The 22432-nt window shown below is 38.4% G+C and overlaps 2 protein-coding genes across 2 annotated transcripts; both read left to right on the top strand.

The window, feature by feature from the left end:
• The first annotated feature begins 10315 nt into the window (after positions 1-10315).
• LOC110096310 (putative oligosaccharyltransferase complex subunit CG9662) lies at positions 10316-11204 on the top strand. Its single transcript, XM_020822189.2, has one exon. It carries the CDS (start codon positions 10466-10468, stop codon positions 11006-11008), a length of 543 nt encoding a protein of 180 aa, XP_020677848.1. The 5' UTR covers positions 10316-10465; the 3' UTR covers positions 11009-11204.
• A 6984-nt stretch (positions 11205-18188) lies between these two features.
• On the top strand, positions 18189-18976 carry LOC110096309 (putative oligosaccharyltransferase complex subunit CG9662). Its single transcript, XM_020822188.2, has one exon. The coding sequence runs from the start codon at positions 18192-18194 to the stop codon at positions 18744-18746; it is 555 nt and encodes a 184-aa protein (XP_020677847.1). The 5' UTR covers positions 18189-18191; the 3' UTR covers positions 18747-18976.
• Positions 18977-22432: the final 3456 nt, after the last annotated feature.

Genomic DNA, 22432 nt, shown 5'->3' with positions numbered 1-22432 from the left:
GCTATACCAAATTTTGGAGGTAAGTATATAACGTATGCGTTATCATTAATCTTTTGCAAGATGGGGAATGGGCCAACTTTGCGACGACCCAATTTGGAATAGGTTCCCATGGGTAATCATTCACGACGAAGGTGAACCATAACTAGTTCATGTTGACCCTGATTTTGTCAAACTCTTGGTCAAAGGGTTGACTTGGTCAAATTGACCAGGCCATGCCCCAAGACCCCTCCCAATCAACTTAGTGGGTCAAATTAAGTCTGTTGATCCCAGACCCAAACCCTGGGTCAATCTGGTTGACCAGGTCAACTTGGGTTGACCCAAATTGACATAAATCACTATTATTTGATTTCAAACCTAATCTATGGCTTCTAGACTCAACCTCTCAACTCCCTTATATTTCATGGGTCAGACCAAGTTCATTTAGCTCAGACCCAAGTTTTTGGTCAACCTGGTTAGCCAAATCAACCCAAGTTGACCCATTGAGTCCTAATGAGTCTAAAATCAATTTCAAACCAATTTCAAACCTTCTTTGACCCAAACTCCTGCCCCATTGGATCTATTTGGCTAGGTTGACCAAGTCAACCCTTGACTTGGGCAACCCAAATCTCTTTCTGGTCAAAACTACCCATTTAAGTCGATTTAAACCTTCTTAAAGCATTGATTCCAAGGCTATTGCTCCCTTGGTCAAAGGCCCAACTAAATCACTCTTATTTCTCCTTTAATTAACTCTAGATATGATCTAGGTCATCCATCCAAGGCCTAGGTCTATAAATAGGGAGATTTATGATTTCTTAGAGGGCTTTTTTCTATTTGCTTCCTCATAAGAGTCCCCAAGCCAGAGATTTTTCTTGGGTGAGCTCCTTGGACTTCTCCACATAAACCCGACCATCCCAAGCCGCCGCCGAAGAGTTTTCGACGACCCGAAAGCCCAAAGCTTCCAAGTCTCCTACACGAAGATCCAAGGTGTTTTATGGAGTTTTCGACGACTCGATGTCAACTAGGAACTTGTACGAGGACATTCTATAAGCTCAACCATGCCAAGAATTCAAAGATCCAATGATGAATACTCCTTAAAACCCTTAGATTATATTAAACACTTAGATCTAATTAGCATTTTATGAAGCGTGTTTTATGCCAAAATTTTATACCCCATGAATGCTCTTCATGAGTAAAACATATGTTTCAAATTTCATATGATTTGGTCCATCTGATCACACGAAAACTTCAAAAAAACATTTTAGGATTTCAGGATAACGTGGTTTCGGGTCATGCAAGATCTGGACCGTTAATCCTTTGATCAACGGTGCATATCTTGCCATACCGCGGGTGCTTTCACGCCATGTAATGCTCTTGATGTCCGGATCTTAGTCTAACGCCAACTCGATCGCCCATTCAAAACAACGGGAGGTCGAACAGTCAGGACAGGATGCTGACTCGGTTAAGTTAAAACTACGTGGGTCCCGTCGATGTACCAATCATGCTGCAATGATTACACGACGGTGCAATCGTTGCCCATGATTGTCATTGTGTCCCACGCCGTTGGCCGTCGTGTATTTTTTATTTAGATTAATTTAAATAATATTTTTAATATTTTTTTAATTAATTTCAATCAAATAACTATTGAAAATTATATTTTAATCAGAAAATTGTATGTAATAATCGATCGTATTTTTGTTCTCCTGAATTTAAAAATAATTTTAATTAAAATTATTGAGTATATTTTAAGTTATATTAATTATTAAATATTAGCTATTTTTAAATTAATAATTAGTTTAAATGATAAAAATATTTTCTTATAAAATATTGAAAATATTATTATTATTATTATTATTAAAATATTTTTAGCTACCAAAACCTACTTTTTCATTATTATGTTCCTGTTATTTATTTACATAATTATTCAATAGTTATTTCAATAATTATTACATTAATTATTTTGAACTTACAAATTATTTTCAAAATATTTTGAAGCCTTCTTGGGTGGCCAGTGGATCTCCCACCTATTTATGTATTTATTTAAATTGAACTACATTTAATTACATTATTTTCAAAAATTACTATATTTATGGGTATTTAAACATTTTAAAATTACCTATATTATTAAATCCTTAATTTTAGAAGATCCATTTGAGAAAATTTTAAATTTTGATTGTGCTTTTGAATAGCATTCATGGGGGAGGTGAATTAGTGAGTGATTGAGATCCAATCATTCACTAATCACATTGTTAAATGCGCTTATTCATTATTTTGTTATCTTTTGCATGCATAGGATGCATGAGCACCTAGCCTAGGCCCTCCTATATCTTAGGATTGATGTGTTTACTATTTTTAAGCATTTACCTTAAGGGTTAGTCAAAAACTTAATTTTAAACACATTCAACGTAACAACACCCTAAGGACAATAATTAAGGACTCGTCTAGCGAACTTAGAAAAATTATAGGAGCTAAGATAGATTCCTGATTTACTTGAAACTCTCAACATTTAAACTTAATGATATTATAAATCTCTCATAATTTTTTAGGATTTTTTAGGAACCTTTAGACTCCTTAATTAACAAACAATAATTTACTTGTTAATTAGGGCCCAATAAATTCAAAAAATTCTAATAAATCTATTTCAACTCAAAAAATTATCTATAATAGCTCAAACTATTTAAATTTTAGCTCTTAACCTTAGATAACAAGGTCCCCTTAGTTGACCTAAATTTGAGCCTTAATTAAACTTTAAATAAAAATTACATTTTTACCTTAATTAATTAATTAAAATTTCTAAATCTTCATCAAACATTTGGGAACACTTCTTTAGATCATTTCTAACCTTTGGGATTGATTCCAATTACTTTGGAGCTGATTTAGATTAAAACCATAAAATCACCTCTTAATTAAATAATTTCAATAATTCCCTAATTGACCGGAAACTTCTAAAATTTATAACTTGGCCTAGAAAACTCCAAATCCCGCAAACTCAAAGCCTAATTACTCCCTTTAAGGCTTAATATTTAATTAAACATCTAGAACCCCCATGCCTAGCTTGTTTCCTGTTGTGACCTTTTGGGCCCCCTTAGCCTAACACATAGGAAGACCCGGGACTTTTCAAAATTGGCTAAGATAACTTGAAATTCAAAGATCACTATCCTAAGAATTAAAATGTACCCACAAATTAAATTAACTAAAATGGATCCTAATTCATTAATACTTGAACTTTAATCAAAGTTTCATTTTCAGCCCTTCAAATAAATCTGAATTTTAGGCAATTTGAACTAACTGCCCTACCTAAGACCTATCCCAAAGCCACACAAGCCTATTGCACACACATAGATGTGCTAGGGCACCACTTATAGTTCTACGATTAGGGTCAGTATTTAGTTTTTTATACTTTCTTTTCTGCTTTATATGATGTTATTATGTGTGTCACTTATGATTGCTTGATTTGTTTTGAATTGACTTGTTGCAATTATTGTGATGTTTTATTACTATAAATTTTTTGCTTATGATATATTGTGTGCGTTAGACTACCTATGGGCTAGGGCTGCTTTTATACTAATCCAATCTTATGCAGGTGGACACGCTCATACAGCACTAAAATAAAGGGGGCCATAATTATTAATTCTTTAAAACTAATGCTATTTTATGTAGATGCTCCAGAGTCTGCTTAGCCCCCTTTAAAATTAAAAGAGCGTGGCTAAGCGTGTATACCTTTTATACACAAATATTATAATTGTTTGTGATTTTTTATTAGGATAACCATGCAGAAGTTTGAGTCTAGATTTTCTATTTTCAAATATATTATAATTTATTATACATTGAGTTGTGAAAGTCTTTAAGAGTATAGCATTTCAAATATAAAGTACCCAAAGAGAATAAGAAAGGCCCTTTATAGGGAATTTCTTAGTCATTTGGGTATCCTTCTAGAGAATGAACCATACGGAGCTCGAAGAAGATGATCCAAAAGGAAATGATCTAGAGAAGGACGATCCACCTAAAATGAAGACTTGAAGATGAAATGCCCCGCTTTTAAGACTTGCGTTATTTAGTAGGATTAGAATTTAGGTTATTTTCGGTGGAGCCTAAACACCATTACTTTTATGCAGACCTTGGATTGTACTTATGTGGCATTTGCCATGGACTTTAAACATTACTTTTTGTGTTCTATTTTTATTGATGTGTTTATTATGTTTGTGTAGTAGAACTTGCACATTTTTTTTCTTTCATATGTGTGACCTGATTTTTGCTAGACACTTTAAGATAAAAATATTTTCTACTCATAATTAAAAATTTATATTTTAAGAATTAAATAACATATAAACCTAATGAGTTAGGAAACTGCTAGAATCGTCTAGGGTCGCATGCATATTATTGAATTCTTCTCTCTCCTTCTAATAATATACATCCCCGCCTTCGGGTAGAGTCTGGATAATCTGGCCTATGAGGATGAAGTGCCGAACCTGGGGAGGGCCAGTCTTTTTTGAAAATTATTTTTATATAAGCTTATTTTTAAAATCTTATGCACACATGATTTGGACCTATAAACTAGCATGCATTGCATTAGAAACTAATTAATTAAAAATTTAATTTCATTAGCTCTATAAGCATTCACCATATATAAGTCCAGGACCAATTAGAAAACTCTCTAGACGTTGGCCCTACTTCCAAAAATTGAACTACATATATATCTTTCATTAAAACTAGACTGCATGGATTTTACGTACCTAGGTGGTTAGCTGGCATCCCTTTTCAGGCAGGGTATAAGCCTAGATGCATTATCTAGGGCACGGGTATTAGTGTTGGGTGTACACTAAACTCACCTTAAATTTAGGATTCAAGGCTACTACACCGGGTGTCTTATAGTATGCCTAAACGGTGGGTAAGTTCATTCTCTTCATGGACTATAAATCATACTTATCCGCGTCACATATATGACACCACTTCCATCATTTCTTTATGTATGCTAAGAGTGTTTGAGTTTTTTTCTCTCCTTAACTACCTTAGTCCCTCTAGATGCTGAGATGAGCCGTGCATGTTGAGTAAGCCCAATTGAAACCTTTTTTTCCTTTTGAGTAGGATTTCTTAGTCTCCTCTTTGTGTACCAATCCCTTGTCTGAGAAGAATAATATTAGATCCTTAATCAAGAGTTTTCTCGGGCCCTAGGCTCGAGATATAATTAACCACAGGAGCATGCACCCGTGAAAAACGAAACTCCACCTTCAATTAAAACCCACTCGAGCTGATATATCGGGTGGGGGAAATCCGTTGTTATGATCAGGTTGTATATATTACTACCCTTCACGGTGCACTGGCAAGAGCCACTATCCTCAATGGTTAGTTATATGCATGATTTAATCTGCCCTCCCATTATCCTGTTTGCGAGGAGCGCAGAGGCCTGCGATCATCTTTATCCCTCGGGGTGGTGCGATCATACACCCTCTGCACTTTGCAGTCGGTGGTGTCCTTCCGGAGGTCCACAATTCACCCCGATTAAAGAGTCTCTCCAGGCGATGTAAATCAGCGACCAACTTTTAATTTTGGTTAGAAGAAATCAACTTGAGCCTTATGTTTTGTAGCATTTGAGAAAATTGATCAACCAATTGAGCTGCTTGCCGCTTGTGACATTTGGGCAGAATAGCAACATCAACCGTGTAATTAGGTACCTTAGTGTAAACAATATGAAAAGGAGAAGTACCTATCGATCGGTTTGACATGCTGTTGTAGGCGAACTCTGCTTGACTTAATAGCTCATCCCAAAGTCTGGGTTGTTTTTGCACTAAGCATCGCAACGTGTTCCCCAAAGTGTGGTTCACTACTTCGGTCCGTCCATCCATTTGCGAGTGGTAAGCGGAGCTTAAATTAACATCAATTTGGAGCCTCATCCACAATTCATGCCAAAAAATGGCTAATAAATTTAATATCCATGTCAGTGATCAGACTGCATGGATTGCCATGTAAACGGACAATCTCATTAAAAAATATGCGGGCAATGTTAAGGGCGTCGAATGTTTTTTAGCAAGCAAAAAAGTGTGCCATTTTAGAAAATCTATCTAATACCACAATGATGGAATAGTTACATCGCTTTGTCCTAGGAAGCCCAAGGACAAAATCAAGACTAAGATCTTCCCAAATCATCTTTCAACACCTTTATAAGCTTGGCACACCAGGCACCATTCGACAAAGCGAGCAACAACTCTTCACAATTGCGGCAAAAAAAATGTAACTGTAGCTGCTCGAGTGTATTCTCTCGGCCCACATGGGCGGCAAGGCCTCCGCAATGGATTTCTTGAATAATCTACTGATGCCATGATGAATATGGAATACAAAGAGCATTTTGTTTAAATAAATATCAATGTCAAATGGAGTATTGCCCCACAAAATTTTTTCCAAGCATTCAACCCACATTTTTTAGAAGTATTTGTCGAACTCATAGAGGTCCTGAAGGCATTAGAGGCCTGTAATTTTTGTATTAAGTTGAGTTAGGAGATTAAACTTCCTGCTCAGGGCATTGGCGACTCTGTTTTCCGATCTAGACTTGTGTTTGAGAATGAAAGTAAATCTTTGTAAGAATAAGATCCATCATGCGTGCATTCTGTTGAGTGTTTTTTGATTGTTGATATACTGCAATGCCTTATAATCACTGTGTAAAATAACATTTTGATGCAAGAGATAGTGCTCCCATTGCTTGAAAGCACGCACAACGTCATACAACTCTTGATCATAAACACTCCATTTATGGTGAGCGGGCAGAGCTTTTCACTAAAATACTCTATAGGTCTATTTTGCTACATCAAGACGGTGCCAATCCCAGTTGCGGAGGCATCTGTTTTAACAGTGACTGGTTTTTTTAAAGTTTGGAAGTGCAAGTACTGGGGCCAAAGAAAGTGCAGCCTTGACAGCTTTGAAACTGGTCTGTTGATCCTCCGCCTAAGAGAACTGTTTGGACTTAAAACACTCGGTTAAAGGTGTAGCCAGGATGCTGAAACCTTTTATGAAATGTCGATAAATGTTTGACAGCCCATGTAAACTCCTCACGTCGAAGAACGATTGAGGAGTTGGCCACTTATAAATGGACTTAATCTTTTGCGGATCAACATGTAAAGCACCTGTAGTGATAATAAAACCCAAAAAATACACAATATTGGTAGTAAATTCACACTTGGGTAAGTTGAGATACAACTTATTGGATTGTAGAATTTCGAAAACTTGCTGTAGATGTTATAATTGGGCGGTCAAAGACGAACTGAAGATCAAGATGTTGTCGAAATAGATGATGCATGTCTTGTTTAGACATGGTTTTAGAATCTCATTAATAAGCCTCATGAAAGTTGACGTGAATTACACAGCTCAAAAGGCATAACTCGCCGCTCATATAGACCTTGATGAGTTTTGAAAGCGGTCTTCCATTCGTCGTTGGGTCGGAGACAGATTTGATGATATCCTCTACGAAGGTCAAGTTTTGAAAAGACAACTGCTCCTGAAAGTTTCTCCAACAGCTCGTCAATTTTGGGCACAAGAATTTTTAATTTGACCATAATTTTGTTGATGGCTCTACTGTCCATACACATACGCCAAGTCCCATCCTTCTTGGGTACTAATAATGCAAGAACTGCACACATATCGAGGCTTGGTTGTATTAATTGCTTCTCCAGTAAATCATCTACGAGATCTTGAAGTGTGGCATGATCTTTAGGACTCAAATGGTAGTGTGGCATATTCAGAAGTGTAGCTTCTGGTATCAAATCAATTTGGTGTTGAAGAGCTCGGGGAGGTGGTAACGTTGCTGGTAAAGTTGCGGGTGCTATATCCGCAAAACGATCAAGAAATTGTTGCACCTCGGTGGCGACTTCACTGTGATATTTTGTGGAAGCATGCTCTCTGACAAGCAATGAGGTAGACGTCTCATGACTGGATTGAAAGAGAGCTGATCCATTTGCATCACATATAGTTTGCCACTAGTTGACCCACTATTTTCAGTGACATACGTCATCAATTTGAGGCCCCTTCCTTTCCAATCAAAGGAATAAGAATTGGACCTACCATCATAGATATAACCAATATCAAACTTCCATGGACGCCCCAAGATAATATGGCACACATCCATATCAAGAATGTTACATAAAACTTCGCATACATAATGCTTACCAATAGAAAATGTGATTCGACGTATTTCAAAAACTGTGATATACATTCCTTCTTTCACCCAACTGTTTTTGTATGGACTAGGATTTTTAGTAGTCTTGAGTTATAGGGCTTGTACAACTGAACGCGCAATGACATTTTATGTGCACCTGCTGTCAAATAGTAAATGACATACTTTCCTATTGTAGTGCATCAGATTTTGAAGACAGAGTTTATTTGGAAAGTGGGCTTTTGCCAAGGCGCCAATAACATTTTTTCCATAACATAGACCAACAGTTCACCAACATCTGGCGTAACTTCTTCCACCACTGGATTTGGCTCTTTATCTTCAACTGGTTCCTCTTCCCCCTAAACTGTGGTGAGGTGTAATTGTGGCTGATTTGGATATTCATTTGATTTGTGGCCCAATTGAAAACATCGGAAGCACTTGATTGTAGAGGGCCGAGCATAAGGGTTCTCCCGCATTGGTACCTTCAGTTTCGATTGCACTCTTGTGTCTTCAAGTGGTCTCGCCGACGGCCTAGGTTGAGAATTATGAGATGAATTCATTGGAGCTTGTTGACTGGTTGTAATCTTACTAACCGGTGTAGCAGGCTTAACAATGTCAGCATTATAATCGGCATATGACCTCCTGGACGGCTGATGTTTGTACCCCCGAGACAATTGCATTTTAACCTTCAAAGCGAAATTAACTGCCTGCGATAGAGACCTAAGGTGCAACATCTGTTCATAATCCGTGGGTAGGAAATGGGAGTGAAGGAGTTGCTTCATTCGATGCCAATTACGAACCAGACCACGTCCTTTTCTCCGGCAGGTTTGTAGGAGTTGTAACCACCATGTGCTTGCTTCCCCCTTTAATTGACAAGAAACATATTTCAATTTTTTCTCCGATTTGATTTCCATATATTCAAAAAATATTTCGACCGACCTCTCCCAATCCAAGTAATCCTTAATATGCAATCGGCTATCAAAAAAAGGAATATCAAGTTTTATCCTGAACTCTCCTTGAGGTTGCGCATTTTGAGCTCCTCGGGGCCTGCGATTGAATTTAATGGGTTCAGTTTCACCTTTCGAATCAGACGATATTTCCTCATTGAAATATTCAGCATCATCTTCCTCTGGCTCCGTGATTTCGGAGGCAATCAGCACACGCCTTCTACGCCCCCGATCTACGTCCCGATTGCGCGTGTCCATCGCGACCGGATGTGCCCAGTTTGGACGGTGTCTGCCCATTTCATTCCTCAGGGTTTGAAACTGCCGGCACATATCAATAGAGAGCCTGAACAGATCTGCAGATACCTCATCCATCCGCTTATTAAGGCTGATGTGGGCTTCCCAAAGTGCGGCAAGACTGTGCTCGTCATCACAAGTCCCTCATCTACCACAGTCAGTCATTCCTCAATGCGCCTGGCTTTGATACCAAAAATCTGATGTAAGTAATCGAGAGAGGAATGATTCCAGCAAGCAACGAATAGAACATTAAAACAGTACAAGGAATGCTTAGCAACAAACAAATAGTATATTTCTTCTTTTCTGTCGAAACTCCAAAACAATACAACTATTTGTATAAAGGCTAGAGGCTAGTAAAAGCAAAGCATAACAGAAAGCTACATAGTACTAGCAACAACTAAAAGGGAAATGTAAGTAGTGGAGGGTTAACTACAAAGCAATAATAAGACTAAATCATAACTGAAAGGTATAATACTCCCTGCGGCTAAAATACTCCCTACAGCTTAAGATGTTTCGCATCAGCTGACTTCCTCAACAGAGAATGAGACAACTTTATCTTGATGGGGAATGAAGTTCACTAGAAACTCTTTGCCCAAGATGTTTTTATCAATAAGAATGGACTTCCAGTTTAAGTTTTTTGACTGGATTCATAGTTGAAAGAGGGTGCTGAACTTGAGGGAGAGCATTTCCCAGGGGATAAAAGGAGGTGAGAGCCGAAAAATCTTGATGAATGATGGAGCCTGAGAGGAGCATCTTGTGCAAAGAAACAATTGTGTGACCTTTAAACAATCTTGATTGGACAAATTGATCGAGAGGTAGGTGGAGATTTGATTTAGAGGAAGGATGAGAAAGGTGAGGTCTTACAACAAAGCTAGAGGAGAGAAAGAGAAGGTAGAGAGACACCCGGATGAGGAGAGGGATATATATATGGTTGGTAATGCTTTCCATCTTACTTCCGGCTCATGTCTTAATTCGAACCGCGTTGTTCTCCTTGCACCGGTTCGAGAACTTGATTGCTTTCCTAATCCCTAATCCGTAATCCCCAATCCCTTGAATCAAATAGAAAGGAAGTAGAAGCAGGGCAAAGTTGCCGAAATTGTGCCCAGCGATGCGGACGAAATCAGATAATCCTACACCTGGCGCCGCCGCAGCAGCCACTGCGGCTACTGCGTCGTCCGATCTTGACTCTTTCGACCCTGTTCTTCTTCTCCTCCGCTTCCTCCCCTACAGCTTCCTCCGCCCGCCGCGCACCCGCCTCCGCCTCCCCTCCTCCGTTGTTCTCCCTTCCCCGATGACCGTGTTCTCACTTCTCCTCCTCACCTACTTCGCCGTCGTCTCAGGCCTCGTATACGACGTCATCGTTGAGCCCCCTGGCATCGGTAGCACTCAGGATCCGGCCACTGGTACCGTACGGCCGATAGTCTTCCTCCCTGGCCGCGTCAATGGGCAGTACATTATCGAAGGGCTCTCTTCCGGTTTCATGTTTCTTCTCGGCGGGTTCGGCCTTATTTTTATGGATCTGGCCGTCGATCGTCATCGCGCTCGCAGTACCCGCCTCTCCTTTGCGATGTTTGGGATCTCCGCCGTGGTGATCGCGTATCTTATGACCATGCTTTTTATCCGCATTAAGATCCCAGGATACCTATGGTGAGGGGCTTTAATTTTGGGATTTATGCTTTTCTTATCATTCAAGATCTTTAATTCGGAACTGTTATTATTTTTATGTTTTGTAATCGGGAAAAAGCCGATGCATCACAGACAGTGGTGGTTTTATCTGCATCGAAGATGTAGTGATACAATCTGGATGAGGTTTTTGTTCAGTGCAGTGGTTTTATGAATTATTAGAATGGTATTTTGCGCATTTCTTTTTAAATCTGCTGTATTTGTTTGTTGGAAGATGTAGATTATTAATTATTTTCTGTGTAGGTCCGATGAATTCATTTGGCAGTTCTGAATGCAAAGTTCATCTTTTGAAATTTCTTTTTTGAGAAACTGTTAAGTAGTAGGCCAAGAAAGAAATTTATCGGCCTCCTAGATTACACTGAATAGCAATTCATATTCCATGTCTTTTCCTCTCCCTCCCTCCGTAGTCATTTGGGTATCCTTCTAGAGGATGAACCATACGGAGCTCGAAGAAGATGATCCAAAAGGAAATGATCCGGAGAAGGATGATCCACCTAAAAATGAAGACTTGAAGATGAAATGCACCGCTTTTAAGACTTGCGTTATTTAGTAGGATTAGAATCTAGGTTATTGTTGATAGGGCCTGAGCACCATTACTTTTATGCAGACCTTGGATTGTACTTATGTGGCATTTGCCATGAACTTTAGACTTTACTTTTTATGGTATATTTTTATTGATGTGTTTATTATGTTCGTGTACTAGAACTTGCACATTTCTTTTAGGTTTCTTTTTTGCATATGTGTGACCTGATTTTTGCTAGGCTCTTTAAGATAAAAATATTTTCTACTCATAATTAAAAATTTATATTTTTAGAATTAAATAACATATAAATCTAATGAGTTAGGAAACTACTAGAATCATCTAGGGTCGCATGCATACTATTGCATTCTTCTCTCTCCTTCTAATAAGATACATCCCCGCCTTCGGGTAGAGTCTAGATAATCTGGCCTATGAGGATGAAGTGCCGGACCTAGGGAGGGCCAGTCTTTTTTAAAAATTATTTTTATATAAACTTATTTTTAAAATCTTATGCATGCATGATTTGGACCTATAAACTAGCATGCATTGCATTAGAAACTAATTAATTAAAAAATTAATTATGTTAGATCTATAAGCATTCACCATATATAAGCCGGGACCAATTAGAAAACTCTCTTGACGTTGGCCCTACTTCTAAAAATTGAACTACCTATATATCTTTCATAAAGACTAGACTGCATGGATTTTACGTGCCTATGTGGTTAGCTGGCATCCCTTTTCAGGCAGGGTATAAGCCATATGAATTAACTAGGGCACAGGTGTTAGTGTTGGGTGTACACTAAACCCATCTTAAATTTAGGATTCGAGGCTACTACACCGGGTGTCTCATAGTATGCCTAAACGGTGGGCAAGTTTCTTCTCTTCATGGACTATAAATCCTACTTATCTGCATCACATATATGGCACCACTTCCATCCTTTCTTTATGTATGCTAAGAGTTTTTGAGTTTCTTTCTCTCCTCAACTACCTTAGTCCCTCTAGATGCTGAGATGAGTCGTGCATGTTGACTAAGCCCAATTGAAACTTTTTTTCCTTTTGAGTAGGATTTCTTAGTCTCCTCTTTGTGTACTAATCCCTTGTCTGGGAAGAATAATATTAGATCCTTAATCAAGAGTTTTCTCGGGCCCTAGGCTCGTGATATAATTAACCACAGGAGCATGCGCCCTTGAAAAACGAAACTCCACCTTCAAATAAACCCCACTCGAGCTGATATATCAGGTGGGGGAAATCCATTGTTACGATCATATTGTATATATTACTACCTATCAGGGTGCACTGGCAAGAGCCGCTATCCTCAATGGTTAGTCATATGCACGATCTAATCTGCCCTCCCATTAGCCTGTTTGCGAGGAGCGCAGAGGCCTGCGATCATCTCTATCCCTCGGGGTGGTGCGATCATACACCCTCTGCACTCTGTAGTCGGTGGTGTCCTTTCGGAGGTCCATAATTCACTCGGATTAAAGAGTCTCTCCAGGTGATGTGAATTAGCGACCAACTTTTAATTTTTGTTAGAAGAAAGCAACTTGAGCCTTATGTTTTGTAGCATTTGAGAAAATTGATCAACCAATTGAGCTGCTTGCCGGTTGTGACATTTGGGCAGAATAGCAACATCAACCGTGTGATTAGGTACCTTAGTGTAAACAATATGAAAAGGAGAAGTACCTGTCGATCGGTTTGACATGTTGTTGTAGGAGAACTATACTTGACTTAATAGCTCATCCCAAAGTCTGGGTTATTCTTGCACTAAACATCGCAACATGTTCCCCAAAGTGCAGTTCACTACTTCGGTGTGCCCATCCATTTGCGGGTGGTAAACGGAGCTTAAATTAACATCAATTTTGAGCCTCATCCACAATTCATGCCAAAAATGGCTAATAAATTTAACAATCATGTCAGAAATCAGACTGCATGGATTGCCATGTAAATGGACAATCTCATTAAAAAATAAGCGGGCAATGTTAAGGGCGTCGAATGTTTTTTTGCAAACATTAAAGTGTGCCATTTTAGAAAATCTATCTAATACCACAATGATGAAATAATTACCTCACTTTGTCTTAGGAAGCCCGAGGACAAAATTAAGACTAAGATCTTCCCAAATCATCTTTCAACACTTTTATAAGCTTGGCACACCAGGCACCATTCGATAAAGCGAGCAACACTCTTCACAATTGCGGCAAAAAAAATGTAACTGTAGCTGCTCGAGTGTATTCTCTCGGCCCACATAGGCGGTAAGGTCTCCGCAATGGATTTCTTGAATAATCTACTGATGCCATGATGAATCTAGAATATAAAGAGCATTTTGTTTAAATAAATATCCATGTCAAATGGAGTATTGCCCCACAGAATTTTTTCCAAGCATTCAGCCCACATTTTTTAGAAGTCTTTGTCGAACTCATAGAGGTCCTGAAGGCATTGGAGGCCTGTAATTTCTATATTAAGTTGAGTTAGGAGATTAAACTTCTTGCTCAGGGCATCGGCGACTCTGTTTCTGATCCAGACTTATGTTTGAGAATGAAAGTAAATCTTTGTAAGAATAAGATCCATCATGTGTACATTCTGTTGAGTGTTTTTTTATTGTTGATATACTACAATGCCTTATAATCACTGTGTAAAATAAAATTTTAATGCAAGAGATAGTGCTCCTATTGCTTGAAGGCACGCACAACGTCATACAACTCTTGATCATAAACACTCCATTTATGGCGAGCGAGGCAGAGCTTTTCACTAAAATACTCTATAGGTCTATTTTGCTGCATCAAGACGGTGCCAATCCCAGTTGCGGAGGCATCTGTTTTAATAGTGAATGGTTTTTTTAAAGTTTGGAAGTGCAAGTACTGGGGCCAAAGAAAGTGCAGCCTTGACAGCTTTGAAACTGGTATGTTGATCCTCTGCCTAAGAGAACTGTTTGGACTTCAAACACTCAGTTAAAGGTGTAGCCAGGATGCTGAAATCTTTTATGAAATGTCGATAAATATTTGCCAGCCCATGTAAACTCCTTACGTCGAAGAACGATTGAGGAGTTGGCCACTCAGAAATGGACTTAATCTTTTGCGGATCAACATGTACACCACATGTAGTGATAATAAAACCCAAAAAATACACAATATTGGTAGTAAATTCACACTTGGGTAAGTTGAGATACAACTTATTGGATTTTTGAATTTAAAAAACTTGATGTAGATGTTGTAATTGAGCGGTCAAAGACGAACTGAAGATCAAGATGTTGTTGAAATAGATGATGCATGTCTTGTTTAGACATGGTTTTAGAATCTCATTCATAAGCCTCATGAAAGTTGACGGGGAATTACACAGCTCAAAAGGCATAACTCGCCGCTCATATAGACCTTGATGAGTTTTGAAAGCGATCTTCCATTCGTCACCGGGTCGGAGACGGATTTGATGATATCCGCTACGAAGGTCATGTTTTGAAAAGACAACCGCTCTTGAAAGTTTCTCCAACAGCCCGTCAATTCTGGGCACAAGAAACTTTAATTTGACCATAATTTTGTTGATGGCTCTGCTGTTCATACACATACGCCAAGTCCCATCCTTGTTGGGTATTAATAATGCAGAAACTGCACACATACCGAGGCTTGGTTATATTAATTTCTTCTCCAGTAAATCATCTACGAGCTCTTGAAGTGTGGCATGATCTTTAGGACTCAAATGGTAGTGTGGCATATTCAAAAGTGTAGCTTCTGGTATCAAATCAATTTGGTGTTGAAGAGCTCAGAGAGGTGGTAACATTGCTGGTAAAGTTGCGGGTGCTATATCCGCAAAACAATCAAGCAATTGTTGCACCTCGGTGGCGACTTCACTGTGATATTTTGTGGAAGCATGCTCTCTGACAAGCAATGAGGTTGACGTCTCATGACTGGATTGAATGAGAGCTAATCCATTTGCAACACATATAGTTTGCCATTAGTTGACCCACTATTTTCAGTGACATACATCATCAATTTGAGGCCCCTTCCTTTCCAATCAAAGGAATATGATTTGGACCTACCATCATAGATATAACCAACATCAAACTGCCATGGACGCCCCAAGATAATATGGCACACATCCATATCAAGAATGTTACATAAAACTTTGCATACATAATGCTTACCAATAGAAAATGTGATTCGACACATTTCAAAAACTTTGATATACGTTCCTTCTTTCACCCAACTGATTTTGTATGGACTAGGATTTGTAGTCTTGAGTTATAGGGCTTGTACAACTGAACGCGCAATGACATTTTATGTGCACCTACTGTCAATTAGTAAATGACATACTTTCTCGTTGATAGTGCATCAGATTTTGAAGACAGAGTTTCTTTGGAAAGTGGGCTTTTGCCAAGGTGCCAATAACATTTTTTCCATAACATAAACCAACGGTTCACCAACATCCGACGTAACTTCTTCCACCACTGGATTTGGCTCTTTATCTTCAACTGGTTCCTCTTCCCCCTAAACTGCGGTGAGGTGTAATTATGGCTGATTTGGATATTCATTTGATTTGTGGCCCAATTGAAAACAGCGAAAGCATTTGATTGTAGAGGGCCGAGCATAAGGGTTCTCCCGCATTGGTACCTGCAGTTTCGGTTAAACTATTGTGTCTTCAAGTGGTCTCGTCGACGGCCTAGGTTGAGAATTATGAGATGAATTCATTGGAGCTTGTTGACTGGTTGTAACCTTACTAACCGGTGTAGCAGGCTTAACAATGTCAGTATTATAATCGGCATATGACCTCCTGGATGACTGATGTTTGTACCCCCGAAACAATTGCATTTTAACCTTCAAAGAGAAATTAACTGCCTGCGATAGAGACCAAACCAAATTCAGTTCGAGTTTGTCTTGAATGACATACTTAAGGTCTCCAATGTAGCGAGCAACAATTTGAGTGGAGTTCTCATTGAGATTATTTTGAGCACTGAGGCGATAAAATTCTTCTGTGTATTCATTCACAGTCTGCATCCTTTGAGTGCAGTGTTGATACCTAAGGTGCAACATCTGTTCATAATCTGTGGGTAGGAAATGAGAGTGAAGGAGTTGCTTCATTCGATGCCAATTACGAATCAGACCACGTCCTTTTCTCCGGCGGGTTTGTAGTAGTTGTAACCACCATGTACTTGCTCCCCCCTTTAATCGACAAGAAACATATTTCAATTTTTTCTCCGATTTGATTTCCATATATTCAAAAAATATTTCGACCGACCTCTCCCAATCCAAGTAATCCTCAATATGTAATCGGCTATAAAAAAAAGGAATATCAAGTTTTATCCTGAACTCTCCTTGAGGTTGCGCATTTTGAGCTCCTCGGGGCCTGCGATTGAATTTAATGGGTTCAGTTTCACCTTTCGAATCAGACGACACTTCCTCATTGAAAAATTAAGCATAATCTTCCTCTGGCTCCGTGATTTCGGAGGCAATCAGCACACGCCTTCTACGCCCCCGATCTACGTCCCGATTGCGCGTGTCCATCGCGACCGGATGTGCCCAGTTTGGACGGTGTCTGCCCATTTCATTCCTCAGGGTTTGAAACTGCCGGCACATATCAATAGAGAGCCTGAACAGATCTGCAGATACCTCATCCATCCGCTTATTAAGGCTGATGTGGGCTTCCCAAAGTGCGGCAAGACTGTGCTCGTCATCACAAGTCCCTCATCTACCACAGTCAGTCATTCCTCAATGCGCCTGGCTTTGATACCAAAAATCTGATGTAAGTAATCGAGAGAGGAATGATTCCAGCAAGCAACGAATAGAACATTAAAACAGTACAAGGAATGCTTAGCAGCAAACAAATAGTATATTTCTTCTTTTCTCTCGAAACTCCAAAACAATACAACTATTTGTATAAAGGCTAGAGGCTAGTAAAAGCAAAGCATAACAGAAAGCTACATAGTACTAGCAACAACTAAAAGGGGAATGCAAGTAGTAGAGGGTTAACTACAAAGCAATAACAAGACTAAAGCATAACTGAAAGGTATAATACTCCCTGCGACTAAAATACTCTCTGCAGCGTAAGATGTTCCGCATCAGCTGTCTTCCTCAATAGATAATGAGACAACTTTATCTTGATGGGGAATGAAGTTCACAAAAAACTCTTTGGCCAAGATGTTTTTATCAACAACAATGGACTTCCAATTTAGGTTTTTGACTGGATTCGTAGTTGAAAGAGGGTGATGGACTTGAGGGAGAGCATTTTCAGGGGAGAAAAGGAGGTGTGAGCCAAAAAATCTTGATGAAGGGTGGAGCCTGAGAGGTGCATCTTTTGCAGAGAAACAACTACGTGACCTTTAAACAATCTTGATTGGACAAATTGATCGAGAGGTAGGTGGAGATTTGATTTAGAGGAAGGATGAGAAAGGTGAGGTCTTACAACAAAGCTAGAGGAGAGAAAGAGAAGGTAGAGAGACACCCGGATGAGGAGAGGGATATATATATGGTTGGTAATGCTTTCCATCTTACTTCCGGCTCATGTCTTAATTCGAACCGCGTTGTTCTCCTTGCACCGGTTCGAGGACTTGTTTACTTTCCTAATCCCTAATCCGTAATCCCCAATCCATTAAATTAAATAGAAAGGAAGCAGAAGCAGAAGCAGAAGCAGGGCAAAGTTGCCGACAATGTGCCCAGCGATGCGGACGAAATCAGATAATCCTACACCTGGCGCCGCCGCAGCAGCCACTGCGGCTACTGCGTCGTCCGATCTTGACTCTTTCGACCCTGTTCTTCTTCTTCTCCGCTTCCTCCCCTACAGCTTCCTCCGCCCGCCGCGCACCCGCCTCCGCCTCCCCTCCTCCGTTGTTCTCCCTTCCCCGATGACCGTGTTCTCACTTCTCCTCCTCACCTACTTCGCTGTCGTCTCAGGCCTCGTATATGACGTCATCGTTGAACCCCCCGGCATCGGTAGCACTCAGGATCCGGCCACTGGTACCGTACGGCCGATAGTCTTCCTCCCTGGCCGCGTCAATGGGCAGTACATTATCGAAGGGCTCTCTTCCGGTTTCATGTTTCTTCTCGGCGGGTTCGGCCTTATTTTTATGGATCTGGCCGTCGATCGTCATCGCGCTCGCAGTACCCGCCTCTCCTTTGCGATGTTTGGGATCTCCGCCGTGGTGATCGCGTATCTTATGACCATGCTTTTTATCCGCATTAAGATCCCAGGATACCTATGGTGAGGGGCTTTAATTTTGGGATTTATGCTTTTCTTATCATTCAAGATCTTTAATTCGGAACTGTTATTATTTTTATGTTTTGTAATCGGGAAAAAGCCGATGCATCACAGACAGTGGTGGTTTTATCTGCACCGAAGATGTAGTGATACAATCTGGATGAGATTTTTGTTCAGTGCAGTGGTTTTATGAATTATTAGAATGTTATTTTGCGCATTTTGCGAGGTCTTTTTAAATCTGCTGTATTTTTTTTGTTGGAAGATGTAGATTATTAATTATTTTCTCTGTAGGTCCGATGAATTCATTTAGCAGTTCTGAATGCAAAGTTCATCTTTTGAAATTTCTTTTTTGAGAAACTGTTTAGTAGTAGGCCAAGAAAGAAATTTATCGGCCTCCTAGATTACACTGAATAGCAATTCATATTCCATGTCTTTTCCTCTCCCTCCCTCTGTGTGTGTGTTTTACAGCTCATTCAATTGCTTACAAATAGGATACGTTTTCCAAAATATTGATTTCATTTTCACTTTTTTGTGTGAAAAAAATTATGAAATTTATGAAAAAATTATGACTAGGGCCAAATTTTATGAATTTAACTTAACATTTATTCATGATTGATTGATTTTATGCTCTTGTATGCATACTGCAATTTGATTCCACCATTTTGCTCTTTGGACAATTTTACATTTGATTCCTTGTCATGCATACACTATTTGATATGCGGAATTCCGGTATGATATGATTGATATATTCATATATCATTGAAGTTTGTTGAGTCATCTAATGTTCATTTTATGAGTCATTTTCATTATATTGATGTACACTCAATGATGTATTTTATGCAAATATTTTTATATATACCGCACAAATCTTCTTCATGAATAATTCATCACTATATTTCCTTTAGTCATTTGATCATTTCTATTTAATAAGATTCTAAGGCAGCCAAGCGACCCTATTTATAGCTATTGGAGAGTTAGAGGGAGAGTATAGGGTTCATGGTGGTTGATCTGGGAGTCAAATTATTTAGGGATCTTCCTCTTATAATATGACACACTTCTCTTATCTCCGAATTCAATATTCTTGTATCCTCGTTTGATTTTTCATAATATTTTCATGAATTGAGGTTTTATTGTACATTTATCAAAATTCATAGATAAATCTCTAGTTCATGTTCTTTATATTCCTATGCGCATGCAAACATGTATATACATAATTTTGGCAAGTCATTTTATGTATATGACATTTTAATTTAATAACTAGATGTGTATGTGTAATGTGGTGATTCTCAATAATGTGAGGTGATTTGCCATTGGTGACCAACATGTTATCTAGCTTGGAAAACATGCATCATGTTGGAATCGTGGTGCTTTTGATCTAGAAGTGTTCCTACGTTGTTCTATGATGCTCCTCAAGCATTCTTATCTATTTTGCTTTATTTGGTATGTGTTCCTATGCAGTTTGCATATCTGTGGTTTAAACCCAACTAATTTTATACATGCTCCTACATTATTTAAAACATTGCATGTGGTTCTATGATCTATATTGATACTTTTTATTGTTATATATGATTTCCTATTAGTATTACATTGATCTGGGAGTCAAATTATTTAGGGATCTTCCTCTTATAATATGACACACTTCTCCTATCTTAGAATTCAATATTCTTGTATCCTCGTTTGATTTTTCATAATATTTTCATGAATTGATAAATAGTTTGAGGTTTTATTGTACATTTATCAAAATTCATAGATAAATCTCTAGTTCATGTTCTTTATGTTCCTATGCGCATGCAAACATGTATATACATAAATTTGGCAAGTCATTTTATGTATATGACATTTTAATTTAATAACTAGATGTGTATGTGTAATGTGGTGATTCTCAATAATGTGAGGTGATTTGCCATTGGTGACCTACATGTTATCCGGCTTGCAAAACATGCATCATATTCGACGTGGTGCTTTTGAACTAGAAGTGTTCCTACGCTGTTCTATGATGCTCCTCAAGCATTCTTATCTATTTTGCTTTATTTCGTATGTGTTCCTATGCAGTTTGCATATCTGTGGTTTAAACCCAACTAATTTGATTCATGCTCCTACATTTATTTAAAACATTGCATGTGGTTCTATGATCTACATTGATACTTTTTATTGTTATATATGATTTCCTATTAGTATTACATATTGGATACTTGATTGGCAAGGACATCTAATGTTTACCATTGCTATGCATTGTTATATTTTATTTAATGTTAATGCTTAATGTTAAATATTATTTTATATATTATTGCCATGCCTATCTTATATTATTATGAGGCATCATACATTTTATCACATATTTAATATGGTGTCCTAAATATTGTTAGTGTATATGATATCCCATATGCTAGATATTGTACTTGTTATATTTTACATTTGGCATTAGAGTTGCAAGTTATGTTATAGTTTTACTATGACGCCATGATTGCATGATAATTACAATCAAGGTTTAAAATTGCGTAAATAAGCCTCGAGGCATTTTTCGTCCGTGAGGCGAGGCGTAAGCCTCTAGGCGGTGTGAGGCGTAAGCCTCACGGACGCAGAATTGCGTAAATGAGAATTTAAGGGTTTTAGCATGTAAATAATAGCAAGATTCTATCATACAATAAAAACATCTAAATGACAAGTGGAATTAGTGGAAATTAAGAAAGGAGATGCAATAAAATCATATTCCAAAATACAAAACCATAAAATTATAGTCTATCCAAAATCCCAAAGTACAAATAAGAAGGAACATATATAATCCAATCATGTCCCATCACTAAATGGTTCTTACAAGGAATCTTCTTCTCCAATTGTATCTATCAATATCATATTTTCATCATCTTTAATGTGACTCACTTTTCTCTTTCCTGTTCAATAAGAATGATCATTATCATGTTACTTGCTCACTTGATATAAATATAAAGTAATAGCATATAAGAAGTTGTGGAATATCTTTATTTGGATGTTGTGCTGCAGAGCTAGTGGATGTGTGTGATGTGGTACTAATGGATGTGCCCACTTGATCTCTTTCGCCCCTCAAGACATCCACACTTAGATCCTCTAGTTGCAAGTCTGATAATGACAAATCTGTCTCATCATCTATGAACCACTCATTATCAGATGCCACATCATCACACACCAATGGATCATCATCCTTCTTCAACCCCTTATTCCTCAACCTCCTATCTCTTAACCTCTTGTTGTGCATAATATACACAAGAGAGTTTATTCTGAGTGTTGAAAGCCGATTTCTTCTATTTGTTTGCACTTGACTATATGTACTCCAATTTCGCTCACACCCAGAAGAAGAACAAGTGAGGCCCAAAACTCTAACAGCAAAACTCTGTAACTCAGGGGTGGAATCACCAAATTGGATCCACCATTCAACTATTTTTAAGAAGAAAAATGATAATCAGAACATAATAAAGTGTTTTGCATTTTCAAAAATAAGTATACATGAAGATCGTTTGACAATAGTTGATTTTGTTGCTTGTAGACAAAAAAATCCCTCATTCCAAAATAGAACAAGTTGTAAATCTGCAAGCTTCTATCTGTATGCTCTGGTATTAGTCGTTCCATGCAATGATATAAGCCAAGCTTCACCTCCGAGTTTGAGGATTTCCTCTCTGAATATTGAAATTGAGGATTGAGATAATACACCGCTGTATA

Source organism: Dendrobium catenatum, unplaced genomic scaffold (assembly GCF_001605985.2).
Source record: "Dendrobium catenatum unplaced genomic scaffold, ASM160598v2 fragScaff_scaffold_1560, whole genome shotgun sequence".
Classification (NCBI taxonomy): Eukaryota; Viridiplantae; Streptophyta; class Magnoliopsida; order Asparagales; family Orchidaceae; genus Dendrobium; species Dendrobium catenatum.
The sequence above is the reverse complement of the archived record's forward strand: the minus strand, read 5'-3'. Positions and strand labels throughout refer to the sequence as shown.